Source organism: Tiliqua scincoides, chromosome 2, assembly GCF_035046505.1.
Source record: "Tiliqua scincoides isolate rTilSci1 chromosome 2, rTilSci1.hap2, whole genome shotgun sequence".
Taxonomy (NCBI): Eukaryota; Metazoa; Chordata; class Lepidosauria; order Squamata; family Scincidae; genus Tiliqua; species Tiliqua scincoides.
In genome coordinates, this window is record NC_089822.1 from 200,667,592 (window position 1) to 200,682,398 (window position 14,807).

The 14,807-nt window shown below is 47.4% G+C and overlaps 1 protein-coding gene across 1 annotated transcript in view; it reads right to left on the reverse strand.

Annotated features, from left to right (window-relative positions):
* Positions 1-14,807, reverse strand: part of HK3 (hexokinase 3) — an 88,068-nt gene that overhangs the window by 1,263 nt on the left and 71,998 nt on the right. The window contains 6 exon segments of the mRNA XM_066612943.1: positions 435-606; positions 734-917; positions 1,254-1,353; positions 4,147-4,242; positions 5,184-5,303; positions 5,525-5,673. Of these exon segments, the coding sequence (XP_066469040.1) occupies positions 435-606; positions 734-917; positions 1,254-1,353; positions 4,147-4,242; positions 5,184-5,303; positions 5,525-5,673 (821 nt within the window).

Sequence of the window (14,807 nt, forward strand, 5' to 3'; positions counted from 1 at the left end):
AAAAAATCCAAAGCTAGTGCCACGCAAGCCAAAATTCTGTATCACCAAACTCAAATTTTAGTGTTAAAAATAAATAATTAAAATCAGTTGAACCTGTGAAAACTTGCCTATTTTCCATAAACTTGCTAATCCTACATACATGCAGAATGTGGAATCTGGGAGAAGGTTGATGTCAGTCACGAGGTTAGGTGAGGGAAACTCAAAGCATTTAATCAATGGACAGTGCTGGCACCCTGGGTAAATGCCACAGCATTCCCTTTCTGATAGTGCTTTGGGCACTCCCATTACCACCAGTGCAAAAGATTCAGGGGTTGGCCTGACCAGGTGGGCCCCAGATGGGTATTGGCCCTCAAACAGTGCTGGTGCTTGCATAAAAAGCCAAAACCCCATATTCTTAGGACCCTTATTTCTGTACCAAAACCCAGATTCTACACAGTATGGCAAGATACTTACTCCACGTCTGATAGGAATTTGGTGGGAAAGACGCCTTTGTTCCGAAGCACAGTTGAATCTTGACCCTGGAACAAGACCTTGCGGGCCATTAGCTCCAGCAAAATATAGCGCACAATCTCACCCAAGTACATGCCACTGATGAGCTTCTCATACCTGGTGTGTGTGTGGGGGGGTTTAAGATAGGAATTGTTACCACACAGGATGACCTTGGAAGTAGTGCCCTGGCCTAGAACCAGCCATGATTACAGACCCCACCCAAATAACCAATTCTCAGACTCACCTGTGCTGGCCAGCATTAATAGATTCTGCATCCACTTGCACATCAAAGGGCGTCATTAAGTTTTCAAGGCAGCCACTGTCCCCAAATGCACCCCATTCCGTATTTATACACATCTTCCCTTCCTTGCCCTCCACAGCATCCACATTCGTCATTTCTTCCATGTAGCAAGCATTGGTACCAGTTCCTGATTTTAAAAAGGGGGTGGAACTGAATCACTGATGAAAATGGGCTCTTCCCAGCTCTGAGCAATGAAGCTGTTGGGGCTCAGGTTGGCAGAAGAGTCTTCACCCCAGTTAGATGTAGGCTCAACGTCACGTTGCAGAGGAAGGCTTACCTGTCAGGGAGCAGGGCCCTGGAGCAGACTACCTTCTGGCCAGAAATGCCCAAAGGAGGCCACAGACTGAAGAAGTAAAGCGGAGGAGGAGATCTGCCCTTGGGAAGATATCTCCTGGACTACAACGAGGGCACTGCACCTATAATTTCCCTGCCCACCAAAGGTTGCCCATAACCCCCACCTTACCGACAATGAGACCGATCTCACACTTGGGGTCCACATAGGCACATGACATCATGGTTCCCACAGTGTCATTCACTATGGCAACCACATCTACATTAACGTGCTGGAAAAAGAGGAAGGGAGAGATAGAGAGAGCAGCAAGATGTGTTACCAGGCAACACAATTCCCTATCACCACAGTAACCAGCACAGACCTATAGGCCCTGTCACATGGGAAACAGCCCCCCCTTCTATAAATTCCTGGGGCCATCAGTCTGGAAGAACTTCTCATGCTCTATCCCTGCTGTCCAGCTGGTTTGGTCAAAGGACACAGTTACTGGTGTTCAGCCTTTTACCTTCCCACTGGAATATGTAGTACAGTAGACCCTTGGCATCTGCTGTCTTGAAATCTACAGATTCCGGCAACCGTGGATGGCCTCCCCAAATATCAGAACAGCTCCCAGAGATGACCAGAAGTGACTTCCGCTGTGTGTCCGTGGCTTCCAGTTGCACTGGGGAAGTGTTCTGTGGGGAAGCCTGCAGCCTACTGCATTGGCCTGCCCACACCTCAGAACACCGCTTGGTTGCGACTGGATGTCATGAATGCAAACCAGAAGTCACTTCTGGCACCTGTTCTGATGTGTGGGGAGATCAATGCAGTGGGCCACAGGTCTGGCACGACTTCCAAAGGGCTCAATGTGACCTCCAGGTGAGTAATTTCAGTGCCACAACCCTGCCCCCACCTCAGACTTCAACATCCATGGATTTCAGTATCTGGGGGAGCCCTGGAACCAAACCCCCATGGATACCAAGGGCCCACTGTATTTCATCACTGGAGGTGGGAGAAGGTTTTATTCTTTATTTTTTTTGCAGATTTTGATCTTTTTCAAACTTATAAGTGCAGAGAGCAGTGTTGTGTTTTTATTCAAAATTAACATTATAATGATAAATTATAATTGCTTTAAAAATGTACTAGATAGGTGATATAGGTAGTATAGTGTCAGTAGATGCAGCCACAGTTGTTACTCATGCACATCCCCATTAAAAAAGAAATAAAAGCCAAATAAAACAGGTGTTTTTTTTTTTGCAGATTCTGGTTGTTTTTTTTTCCTTTTTCTTTTTTACAAAAATGGGAAGGGAAAAAAGTGGTGTTATGAATTTTTATTTGTTATCACCATTTTCTCCCACCTTTATTCATCACAGAGTAGGTGGACAGGGTGCAGCTACATATTACATGCTTGTGCATGGAACAAAACCCAACTGGTGGTGGGCTGAGGGGCACTGGAGTGCAGAAGACCAAAGTGTAAGTGGGAGATGAGATACTTAACTATCTCACAGCCCAATCCTGCGCTCCTGTGGCAAATGGCTGTGGCAGCACCGAAAACGGCTGCCACCGCATCCAGCACACCCATGCAGCCATGGGTGGCACCTCGGGTAAGGGAAGTAGCCCTGCAACGGGGCTACTCGATTCACTGCCAACCAAAAGGTTGGCGGTGATAGAAGAGTATTTGTGTAGGGTGCTGAGCTGCGCAAGAACGCTCTGGATCCGGTGGAGCAGAGCTCCACCAGATCCACCTCCCTCCCTTCCTGCTCCCTCCCCCAGCGCACCTCCTTCCTGCCTTCTCCCCGCCTCCACCCTCCCTGGAACGCCTCCTCCCCGGCTCTGCTTTCCTTACCACGACTTGGCGGTCTGTGCAACTGCCGAGCAGTGGAGGCCAGGCGCCCGCCTGGTGCTAGCCCAGCGCCAGCCGGCACTGGGCTAGCACAGGTGCTCACCTTGCAATAAGCCTCACAAACATGCCTTATGGCACGTTTGCAACAGTGCGTGCCAGCGGTAAGCTGGCGCCTCGAGCCCAGGATTGAGCTCTAAATTCCCTATCATCACTGTAACCAGAACAGACCCATAGGCCCTGTTGTATAGGAAAGAGGCTCCGTCCCCCTCCCTTCGGCACATCCCTTGGGCTATCAGTCTGGACGGACTTCTCAAGCTCTGTCCCTGCTATGCAGTTGGTTTGGTCAAAGGACACAATGACTGGTGTTGAGCCTTTCACCCTCTCACTGGGATATGCCCCCCTTCCTCTTCCAGAGCCTGGGAGGTGGGGATAACTTACCCTGTCGAGAATATAAACAGATTTGGTATCATCTTTCCAAGCCTGCTTTTCATACAAGTGCTTTCACTGATATCTTCCGTTCCGTGTGCTTCCTTTTTTGCTCCTTAATTCGCATCCTAAAAACAGCTAGCCTCTGCCGGGCACAAACCCCATTCTCCAGGTCTAACCAGAAATATTGGTCTAACCATTTTCAACCTTATATTCAAGTACCCCACCACAGACCTTCACCCATGCCACTGAACTTGCCAGATAGCACTGGAAGAGCTCAAAACTGTGAGGATGCAGCTACATGTTACATGTATGGACATGGAACAAAAGCCAGGTGGCTGCTCTTCCTAGTGAAAAACAACTGGAGGAGGGGTGGAGTGCAGAAACTGTGGGGCAGGAAGTGCTTAACCATTCCTTGGTCCACTGCTTCTCCATGCCCAACAACTACTCCTCCCTTCCACACAGGGGTCTCAAATAAGACAAACATGCATTTGAAACCCCAGAACAGGGAGAGGAAGAGGCAGCTGCAGAGTAGCAAATTGGAGCAGAGAAGCAGCAGCAGAAAAATGGCCAAGGATTTTTCCCTCCCAATACTTTTCCACCTCTGTTCAACTCCTGCCAAAGCTACATTTCCCTTGCAAAAGCAATCATCAGGCTTTTGCTGAATGATCATGCATGTAATGTTCGGCTAGGCCCTGAAAGTTGGAGAGCTGTAGGTTTTCTTGGTGGCACAACCAAGTCTGAACCAAGGCTAAATCCATCCCCTTGCCAAAACTATCCAGCTCCTGACAAAGCCCCTGTCCCAGGCACCACACATACCTCTCGACGCTGTAGTGCCTCCCGCAGCAACTGCACAACATCCTCCCCCACACAGCCTGTGGCACTGAACCCTTTGCTCCAGGCTAGCAAAATGCCCTGTGAGATCAAGAGAAACAGGAAATTATGCAGCTTGCATCTGTGCCTCTGGGTCAGGAGAACTGAGCTGCGTGCACCTGGCCCCTGTGTCCTGTTTGAGGAGACCCCTGAGCTCTGCTCCAGCTGCAATGCAATGGAGAGATGAGGGCAGAGGACCTGCAGTCAATTTTTGTAAGGAGGTTGCGACTTACAAAAATAGCTGTACTCAGGTACTATATGTACTCAGTTTTAAAAAAAAAAATTCTGCAACCCTCTAGCATCTGGGTTTTCATCAGGCACTAAACATAACATCAGAACTTTGCAGGATCAGGTCAAAGGCACATCTAGCCAAGCCTCCTGTTTTCCACAGTGGCCCATCATTTGCCTCTGGGAAGCCCATAAGTAGGTAATGAAGGCACAGCCCTCTCCCACCACTACTGCCTTGCAACAGTTTTTCAGAAGCACATAGCCTCTGAATCTGGAGGTGGCCCACAGCAATTGATATACCTATGCTCCATGAATTTGCCTTAATGCCCTTTTACAGCTAGCCAAGAAAGGAGCCATCACCATGTCCTGTGGTAGTGAATTCCATACATTTTTATGCACTTTTAAGGACTGACTCATTGCATACCCATTTTCAAGCCTATCTTGATAACTATAAGGACTAGAAACTTGCCACTACCAAATTTGTTGTCTGTGTGCGTGTGCATGCGTTTGTGCTTACAATAGCAGCATACAAAGAGCCCAGGATATTCCAGGCAATTCCCTGGGCTTTCATTTCAAATCCTTGACAAATGATGGAAAAGGCTATGCTATTTCCTCCATCACATTTAAAGAGTTTGCTCTTTCCGTCTTGGAGACACAAACCAATTCAGGCTTATTCTTCTTCCCCAACCCCCACAAAAAGACACTCCGGGCACCACTGTCCAACCACTAACGTCAAATCCATTTATGTTCCATACCTTGTCCAGGCCTATTTGATGGCAGGGAAAGGAGAAAGTGAAGCCCAGTGGCAGAGCGAGCCCCAGCATTTTATGCTTTGTCTCAAAATCCACAATGCAGGTAACGATGTGATCAAAGAGCTGCAGGAATGAAAGCAGTTTGCATGAGTACTTTGTGAGACAGAACAAACTGGAGAAGAGGTTATTCCATTAGCAAAAGGCTTGGCCCAACACAAGCAAGATCGTCCACCCCTACAGGCACCAGTGCTTGCTTTGAAAGGGGTAGATATGACCACAAGACAAGCCAGACTGTAAGAGAAGCTCATTCAACTCCATCATTTTATGTGAACTTCTGCACCTACCTCAATGGCAGAGCTTTGGGATATCTCTGGTGGAATGGTATAAATCTCATTGGTCATGATCACACCACCATCCTCTGGGTCTTTCAGCTCTATCATTAGCACTCGGAAATTGGTTCCACCCAGGTCCAGTGCCAGGAATTTCCCTCTCTCTACAGCAGAAGAATATGGATGAATATGACTGTTCCTCACTACAAATACAGACTGCAAGCAACCTCAAGAGTCTCCCATGTTGGCGTTTTTTTTCAGGGATCAACATCCTGACAATCAATGCTGGTAATCTCAGCAGGGGAAGCATTCATCTACTCTCTAAGAGTATTGATATGTTTGTGTAGCTTGAGCTGTGCCCTTGGCAGAACAGCAGCCCCTGATCAAATAAAGACCTAAGCTAGTCAGATGAGACCAGGGCAGCCAGGAAGGTTTTCTGACTCAGAACAGTTTCCCTGAGACCATATTTAAGCAGCCCTAAGCTCTTTTCTCCCTAGACACTAGGCCAGTCCCCAGCACCCTGTTCCCTGCCCTCACCAGAGCCATCTGGCAAATGGCGGACATAAGTAGGCAACATGCGAACAGTGGCTGTGCGGTCCAGTGACAGACCCTTCAACATCTCCAATCTCATCAGGTTCTGCACTCTTTCAAGTTCCTTCACAGAGAGTCGGAAAGGTGCCAGGATCTGGGCCACCTGCTGACGCTGGTTTCTACGTCTTATTGCTGCAGCTGTCGCCATGATAACCCCTAAGGCACAGTTGCCATGTGATGGGACGAAGGTGACGGTATACTCAGGAACCAGTGATTTCAACGTTTCATGCAGTATCTCACGGTACCTGGAAGAAGAAACATCAGGGACATTGCAGGAGGGTGAAAGAAACGAATGGCCTTCCTGGGCCTATGACCTTCCCTACAACTGTCTTGGTTCTGCAAGGACTCAATAAATTTCTTGGCTGAATGACTCCTGAGCTGGTACAGCATTCCAAAAAATAAAACAACTGAATGCAACTTCTTAACAATGATTGTGTGAGCAAATGCTTTCACTTGGAAGGCATCAGTGATCTAGGAAATAGGTCCGAGTTGGATGATACCAAAGTGGATTGATCCAGTTATCTGATTGATATACATGGTTACTGTCCTAGATGGAGTCATGCAGAAGGAGAAAGGTCTAGATAGGCCTACTCACTGTGTTAATGGTAAGAAAGAATAGCTCTGCTAGGTTAAGTCTTCTAGGCTGAGGGGGATTATCTGGATAGATAAACCACTGGGAAAATGGTACAGGACAAAGTTGGCCAATTAATCCAATTCAGCAGAAAAATTGGCCTGCACAAGAAACAAAGTGAAGAATACTGGAATTCTTGGCCTGGAATTCCTGGATTTCTTGGATTCAAGGGACAGTGGGATAGCCTCTTGGTGTTGATTTAAATCAGGGGTCTCCAAACTTTTTGGCCAGAGGGCCGCATCAAATACCTGGCATGGTGCTGAGGGCAGGAAAAAAAATTTAAATATAAAATTTATATAAATAAATTAGAGATAGATGAGTGAATAAATGAATGAATGGGCTCATTCATTCAACCTCTATGGCTCTTAGAATACCCTCCAGACTCAACCACAGCATAGTTCCTGTCATGTTCGGCCAAGTGGGCCAGAGGCTTTCAGGGGACAAGAGGCTTGTCGCGGGCCAGATAGAGGCTTGCTGCGGGCTGCATCTGGCCCCCGGGCCAGGGTTTGGAGACCCCTGATTTAAATAAAAGCCTCTACATACAACGAAATTCCTTACTGTTCATGGCTATTGTACACGACTCCATCCACAGCCACATTGACCTTCAGCTGTGGCCGGTTCTGAACACTAGCAATTCGAGTAAGAATACCAGCCAATGCAGCAGCACAAAGGCTAGCAGAGCGGTCAAATACTGCTTGGCATGCTTCCTGCAAGTGGAAACAGTCTTCATTGCTCGCCACCATCCCCAGATGTAGCAGAACGTTCTTGGCTTTGGATAGGCCCATCTCTTCACTGCAGTTAAAGAATACATGCATTAAATGAGGGAGAGACATGGAATCCTAGAAACCTAAAATCCATACTACAGAGGACCCCTATCTCCATCTTCTGGCATGGCTTCAACTCATCATGTCACCGCAATCACTTCAAGAATCGTACCTGGAGTTGAAGCCTCTCCCAGTGCAATTCCATGCTGCTCTGGGTCACCTCCCTTCCTCTCCTCCAAACAGAGGAAGATGCAGTCCAGAGCAGCCCAAAACTGCACCAGAAGTCTCCTGGCATGCTGCTGCTCTGGGACATGTCTTTTATCTCCTCAGAGCAGATGAAAGATGCGGCGCAGGCTCCAGAGCAGCACGGAATCACACCCGGAGTGGCTGCCACTCTGAGCCGCTTCTTTGGATTCCTCCAAGGAGAGGAAAAACATGGACCAGAATAGCGCCTGGAATCGTGTCTGGAGTGTTTGCAAGTTGCGGCCACTCTGGTTGTGATTCGGCACAGTTCTGGGCAGCCCCAAAGGAGGAGAGGAAAGGTGGTGCAGAGCAGCAGGGTGCCAGGAGTCTCAACTCCCAGCAGGCTGCTGCTCTAAGCTGTCTCTTCTCCTATAAAGGAAAGGGGTGGCCCAGAATGGTGCTGAATTGTGGCCGGCGTGGCAGCAACTCACAGCCACTCTGGGCGTGATTCTGTGTCGCCCCCTCTCTCATCAGGAAGAGAGCTTTTCTTTTTTCTTTTCTTTTTTTAAAGTGAAATAAGTCAGCAGAGCTGCAGGCTTCTTTCTCTTTAAAAAGGAAAGATAAACGGGTGGCGGGGGGGGAAAGGCTGGTGAGGCCACCCCTGCAAGGGCAGTGTCCAAGCATCCAGGGCATTTGCCCCTGTTGCCCCCCTAGCTACACCACTAGCAGAGGGCGTGGTGATGTACTATCGCTTCACCCCCACTGGTTTTTGGGTTATAATGTTTGATAGAATAGAGGTATTTCAACGCAGTTTGTTGCATTGCATTCTGCATGCAATTATGCATCAACTGATATATAACATGATCATATTATTCAGAACTATGAAGATTTAAAATTTTTTGGCAAGTAGTGGTGTTACCCCCTTCCCCCCCCATGAGCATCACCCAGTGTGGCCTGCATCCTCTAGCAACGCCACTGGGACCATTTGCTCTCAAAGGGGCCGCAAGCTAGGATAATCAATCCTAGTCTTGTCATATACACACAACAACACACTGCAACATACACCTAACACCACATTTTATAGAGAACAGCAGGTTTCCTAGAGAACAGCAACAGTTTTAATTTTCTTTTGAATTCTTAAAAGGGAATTAGCAGGAGTTAAAATCTGAACAAAATCATAAGAGACTTTGCAGAGAAAAAAGCAACAAAGATAACTTTTTCATAATAAAAGGCAATAATAATATGACTTATTTATAATTTATTAATGTTAAGTGATTTTTACAAATCCAAAAAAAGATAATTTGTTCCCAATAAAATGCTTACATTTTGAATTTTTTTCTAAGCAAAAAATAAAATTAATATTTTACTAAAACATTTCACAGTCACTAAAACAAGTGGTTTTGTAACAATTTACTTTTCAAAGGTAATCTTCAGATTTTGATTGTTTACTTGTAGGCTTACACATATACAATTTTATATTAAAATGTGATCCATTCAGTCTATTAACTCACATGCACTTCTTAATCACACATTGTGCTTTCCATTGTACCATTGAGATATATACTCCACAAAATAATTTTATTTATTTCTCTAAAATTCTACAGACCTTGCCTGTGAACCTGGGGCCCTGCAAAAAAAATGTTTCCAATTGGGCCCCACAGTTCTTACAGCCAGCCCTGCATCTTAACTTCAGAAAAGATGTTTCATATTTCTAGGCATTTGATGGGTTTTTCTTGTGATTTTTTCAGTTTTAAGATACCCTTCTTTAAAATGGGTTTGATAATACTGTGTGAATGCACCTCTGATTTTTATAGGAACACTGATACTCATCACAATGTTTTCTAATTCTTTCTTACAGTGTAATCCTAATTTGCACTGGAACAGACAGGCCAATAGGCATGTGCTATATCCAGTGCAAGTTTGGGGCTGGCTATGGCTTGGCCTGAGGCAAGGGAAAAAATTCCCCTTACTCCGGAGAGAGTTGCAGCAGCCCCAATGGGGCTACTCGGATTTGCAACACCTAAATCAGTGTGCAAATCCAAGCAGCCTAGAGGATTGCCCTGGGCTGCCCAGGAACGGGGCTAGGATCCCACACAAGTGCTGGGTCCTGGCCCTGCCACCCATTCCTCACCCATCCGCCCATAAGCCCGCCAGCCGCTCGTCCTCCCAACACCTCCCCAGACCCCTGTGCCAGCCTGGAAAGGCTGCACAAACTCTCCAGGCCCAGGGCCAGTGGTGGTGCGGGGTGGGGCCAGGGGTGGTGTGGGGGCCAGTGGTGGTGCTGACTCAAATGGATGTGCAAATATGCTTTACAGCACATTTGCGACCCTCCAGGGTTGGCACAAGGGACGTGTGCCAGCCCAAAGGAGCTGTTGGATTGAACCGTTAATAATCTTGAAAACTGCCCTGAAAGCTGCATGTCATTGACCTGTTCCACCCTTCCCCACTCGGTTCAATCCCCTCCCTTTCATCCCACCCCCTTTGCCAGGTTTACATCTTTCAGTAGGCCTCTGTTGCTCTACCAGCATGCACAGGAAGGCTCTGGCCTTTCCGCCAGTCTTTTCGCCAGTTCCCTGCACTGCCAAAAGTACTTATGGTGGTTTTGTACCACCTTGTGCTAGAAGAACATGTTTTCCACTGGCAAGTCCTTTCAATAGAATTGGGCAGTGAGCCTTACCTGCAATGGTTGAGAATAGAAAGACTATTGGGTATCTCAAGGTTGACTTACTCTATGACCTCCGCCATATCTTGGAAGTCAAAGTTCCCTCTGGTCAACAGGGTGGGAGTAAGAACACCATTGAAGAGATCACCCTTCTCAGCCAGTTGAGCCAGCAAAATTCGAACAGTATCACATATATACAAGCTACTAATCAACTTCTCAAACCTGTCAGCAGTGAAAATGAAGAACATTAGCCGAGAAAGGGAAAGAAGTAGAGTGAGAACAGTGAACACCCTTCCTGGGCAGCTGGCAGGTAATTGTTCGATCCATTCTGTATAGGCTAAAAAGGAATTATGGCTGCATCGTAAGTGCTTGCTGCTAGGAAAAACAAAGGAGACTACAAGTCAAGACAGGCCCTTGCCACACAATGACAAATCAGTGGGGGAAAGCATCTGCTTTGCATGGAGCATCCAGCTGTTTGCATAAGATCTTGGGACTAGCTGTACCTTCCTGGTTCCAGATCCTGTTTCCAGACCTGTCCTCCGTAGAGGAGCAAAATCAGAAATTCTGAAATAGAAGCTTAAGGAAAAGCAAAGCAAATGCAAGGCCTGCATTTTTTTTTCTTCTAAAAGTCTCAAACGTAGGCCCAGAATCAGCTAAGCCCTTGGGGACAACTAAGAATTTACTTGACCATTTATGTTCAAAGCCAATTCATGTTGGTTTTTGCAATGCTAACGTGTATTCACACATGCTGGGGAACCAGGAGCCAGTCACAGCTCTGCAGCACATGTCCATAATGTGTCCCCAAGCATTTGGACATGGAGATCTCTCCAGAGCACAGTAATGGGCTTAGCACTGCAAATATCTGTGCACACGTAGCCAATGTGCTTGACGTGTACAGCGCAAATTGATCCTCGGACAGGCAGTCTACCTGTGTTCCCAGCCAAAAAGGGGACGCTTCTTTCCCGGTAAAAAGTCCTTTTCTTCTTGATTCGAAATCTCTATCCTCTTCTCCATCCCTACAATGCTCCCCTCTATTCTTTGCTTCCTCCTCCTCACAGCATAACTTGCCAAAAATCTTGAATTTTGTCACAATATCCAAATATTCTCTTGAGAATGGGTCGTTTGCACCAAAGTAGACAGATGTTAACTAAACAATTACAAATGCAACTTTGGAGTTCCTTTCTATAGAAACTTCATTTGGGATCACGGAGTATGTAAAACCCTCAAAGAACAGCATTACAGCAATGCAGTGTGACTCTTTCTGTTCCTCTTCCACTGACTCAAAGACACAGGTTCAGTTCTAAGGCTAAGTATAGCAACATACCACAGACCATGCTCTCAATGCCAATGCCAAAAAACATCCACTTCCTTCAAAATGACCCACCTTTGTGCCCCTGGATTCGTGGACTGCTTGTCCATTAAAAGGTCAAATTCTGTCAATAGGTCATCCAGCTCGCCGGCTCTCCCAAAAGCTCCCCATTCTGTGTTCACGCACATACGCCCTGCTTTTTCCTCAATGCCTGTTATCGCCTGCGCCTTTTCCATGTAGCAGGAGTTAGTTCCAGCATCTGCCATGAGAGGAAGACAGGAGCCAGGGAAAGAATCCCAAAACGGGGGGGGGGGGGACTATTGTAATGATTATTAATTGAAGTGTTCTCAACTCTCTTAAAAAATCTGCCCCACTGTATAAGCTGCAAAGTCCATCTATGACAGTAACTGGCAATGGGCTATTACCTGTCACTTTGCAAAAAATACACAGTATTATAGGTATGCATGTCTAGAAGCGTTCATTCTAACTCTTAATAGCAAAGAGATTAGCTTTTAGTTTTGTAGCCTTCCAGTTCAACAGTACAGCTAGCATGAATCCAGCCTGCACACGTTAGTGCTTACCTATCATTAGCCCAACTTCACATGGCTCATTTTCAGAACAGCCACCCAGCATGGTTCCCACAGTGTCATTCACCACAGCAATGACCTCAATCTGGTAGTTCTGGAGTCAGCGAAAGAGAGAGAATGATCAAACTGATTCAGAGCGCAATCCTAACTTGCCATGGAAGCAGCTAGGCCAGCAGGACTGCGCTGCATCCAGCACAAGTTTGGGGCCAAAAGCAGTGCAGCCCGAGGCAAGGAGAAATGTTTCCTCTTACCCTGTGTCACCCTGCAGCAATGGGCCTACTCGCTCCAGTGGGTCTACTCGGATCTGCGCCACCTGATGAGGTGGTGCAGATCCAAGGAGCCTGGAGCCACGCTGCGCTGCCCCGGAATCAGAGTCAGGATCCAGCATAACTGCCAGATCCTGGCTCCACCTCCCGCTCCCCGCCCATCCACCCACCCCTAGAAATTCCCGCTGCCCGCCCACCCCCACCCTGAAACACCTCTTTCCTGCCTCCTCCTCCCCCTCTCTACACCCCCCATACCCCTACATCGGCTGAGCTTGGCCGACACAACTCACCTTCTCACCGGGGCCTGCAGCGGTGCAGGGAGGCCAGAGCACATCCATGCGCCAACCTATCTCCCCAACAAGTGGCACAAAAGTGTTTTATGGCACTTTTGCGACACTCTCGTGCCAGTGCAAGGGACTTGCGTCAGCCCAAGTGCCTTCTAGGATTGGGCCCTTATTCTCTCTTCACAGATTTGCACACTTTAGCCACTGCTAGCACAGCTTACCTTACAGCGGTTGTTAATAGCTGCCTGTAGCTGTTCCACCACATCTTTCCCCTCCATACCTGACCACCAGAAATCTTTCGTTGGGTATAATAGAAAACACTACATGAAATGACAGCAAGACAGGAATATAGTTGAGGACACAAGCACCTCCAGTTGGTTGGTCCCAATGAAACTCAGCCCTGCTCCCTTACAAGCACCTCCTTCTAGGGCTGAACATATAGGACTTCCCACTTGGCCAAATTCCCTGCTCCACACTTTTTAGAAGTAGAGGGAGAAGCCACAACTAAAGTACACAGAGAAGTTTTCTCAAATCCATTTTTTCACTTTGCAGTTCTGGCAGATAAAGCTACTCATGTATGGCTCTGTTTGAAGCCAGTTTCCACCAAACCCATGACATGTCTTCACATACTGGCCAGCTCTGCTGCAATTAGAGATCTGCATGATCGCACCATCCGGATTGTCCTAAGAAACACACACCTCCAACCCCCCTTTGCACTCTGCTGCTGCATTAATGACATATTCACCTGGTTCAGCGAGACATGTTTGCAAGCGAAGGGAAAACAGAATCCCAGAGGAATGTATTTCTCTCTGGTACCAGCTTCACGCAGAAATGCTTCCAGGCACTCTGCAAGGAATTCAAAAAGCTGGAAAAGCAAATGAGACATTACAAGTATGACAGACCACCCTCATCTCCTCCTCCACGGCATTCTGTTCACCTCAGAGCTTGTTGCCAAATGTTCTCACAGGGTATAACTTACCCTCTCCCATTCTAGAACCAACAATTTCACCAGCAGTGAGACACCACGGAAGAATCAAGCATGGTTTCCGCACCATCATCATCATTAAAATCCACCACACACAAAATCTGACACATTTCCCAAACCAGAGAGCAAGTTACACTCAACTTAAGCAAGGACTAAACTAGACAGAAACCAGACAGAAGGTCTGTGACAGGCTCCTCCACACCTTTTTCTAGTTCCTAGTAACTGGCAGGTGGACACTTTGGGTAAAGACGTGATGCTGTGGAAAGGGTGTTTAAATCTTTCTTCTGTGCCATTTTCCTGATCTGAAGTTTTCCCCAGAAAAGGTATGGCATACAGTGAGGAAGTTAACACTCCCCCCCCCCCGTACTGTTTTAGCACTGAAAATCCCCTCCAAAGTGCCTGTTTGGCAGTAAAGTACTGCTTGGGGGGGGGGGTCAGCACAAAACCAACGCAGAAGAGTGTTGACTTCCTCCCCTCACCAGGCACCCCACTTGCAGGTCCAATCAGGCCCCACACAATTAATTTTGGCAGATAAACAGACCACTGCCCAAACATTTTCACATTAAACCCATCTTCTAATGATTGGTTTACAGCAGCGATGTGCAGTGGGGGGAGCAGAAGGCAAAGAGTTTTTTTTTTAATCCACTCCAAAAACGCTGCCACCGCAGCTGGGATCACGCAAACACAACCCACCACTCCAGCTGCTCAGAGAGCGTGGGTGTGAGCGTTTGCACACTCGGAGCTTCTGCAGCCATGGTGGTGCTTTTCGAAGAACCCCAGTGGGGTGCTGCTGCCTCATCTTCCATCCCCACACTGCACATCACTGGTTTACAGCCAATCCTAACCCTGCACAGCTATAACCAGACCACGTGGCCAGCGCTGTATCCTTTGCAGGTTAGAGGTAGGCTGGAGGCCTCCTTGGGATAAGGGGGTATTTTTCCCCTTATCTGATGTAATACTCCAGCTGTCCCTATGGGGCTTCTCTGAGCTATTTAGTTGGTGCAAATCCGAGAAGCCAGTGTAATGTTGGGCCAGT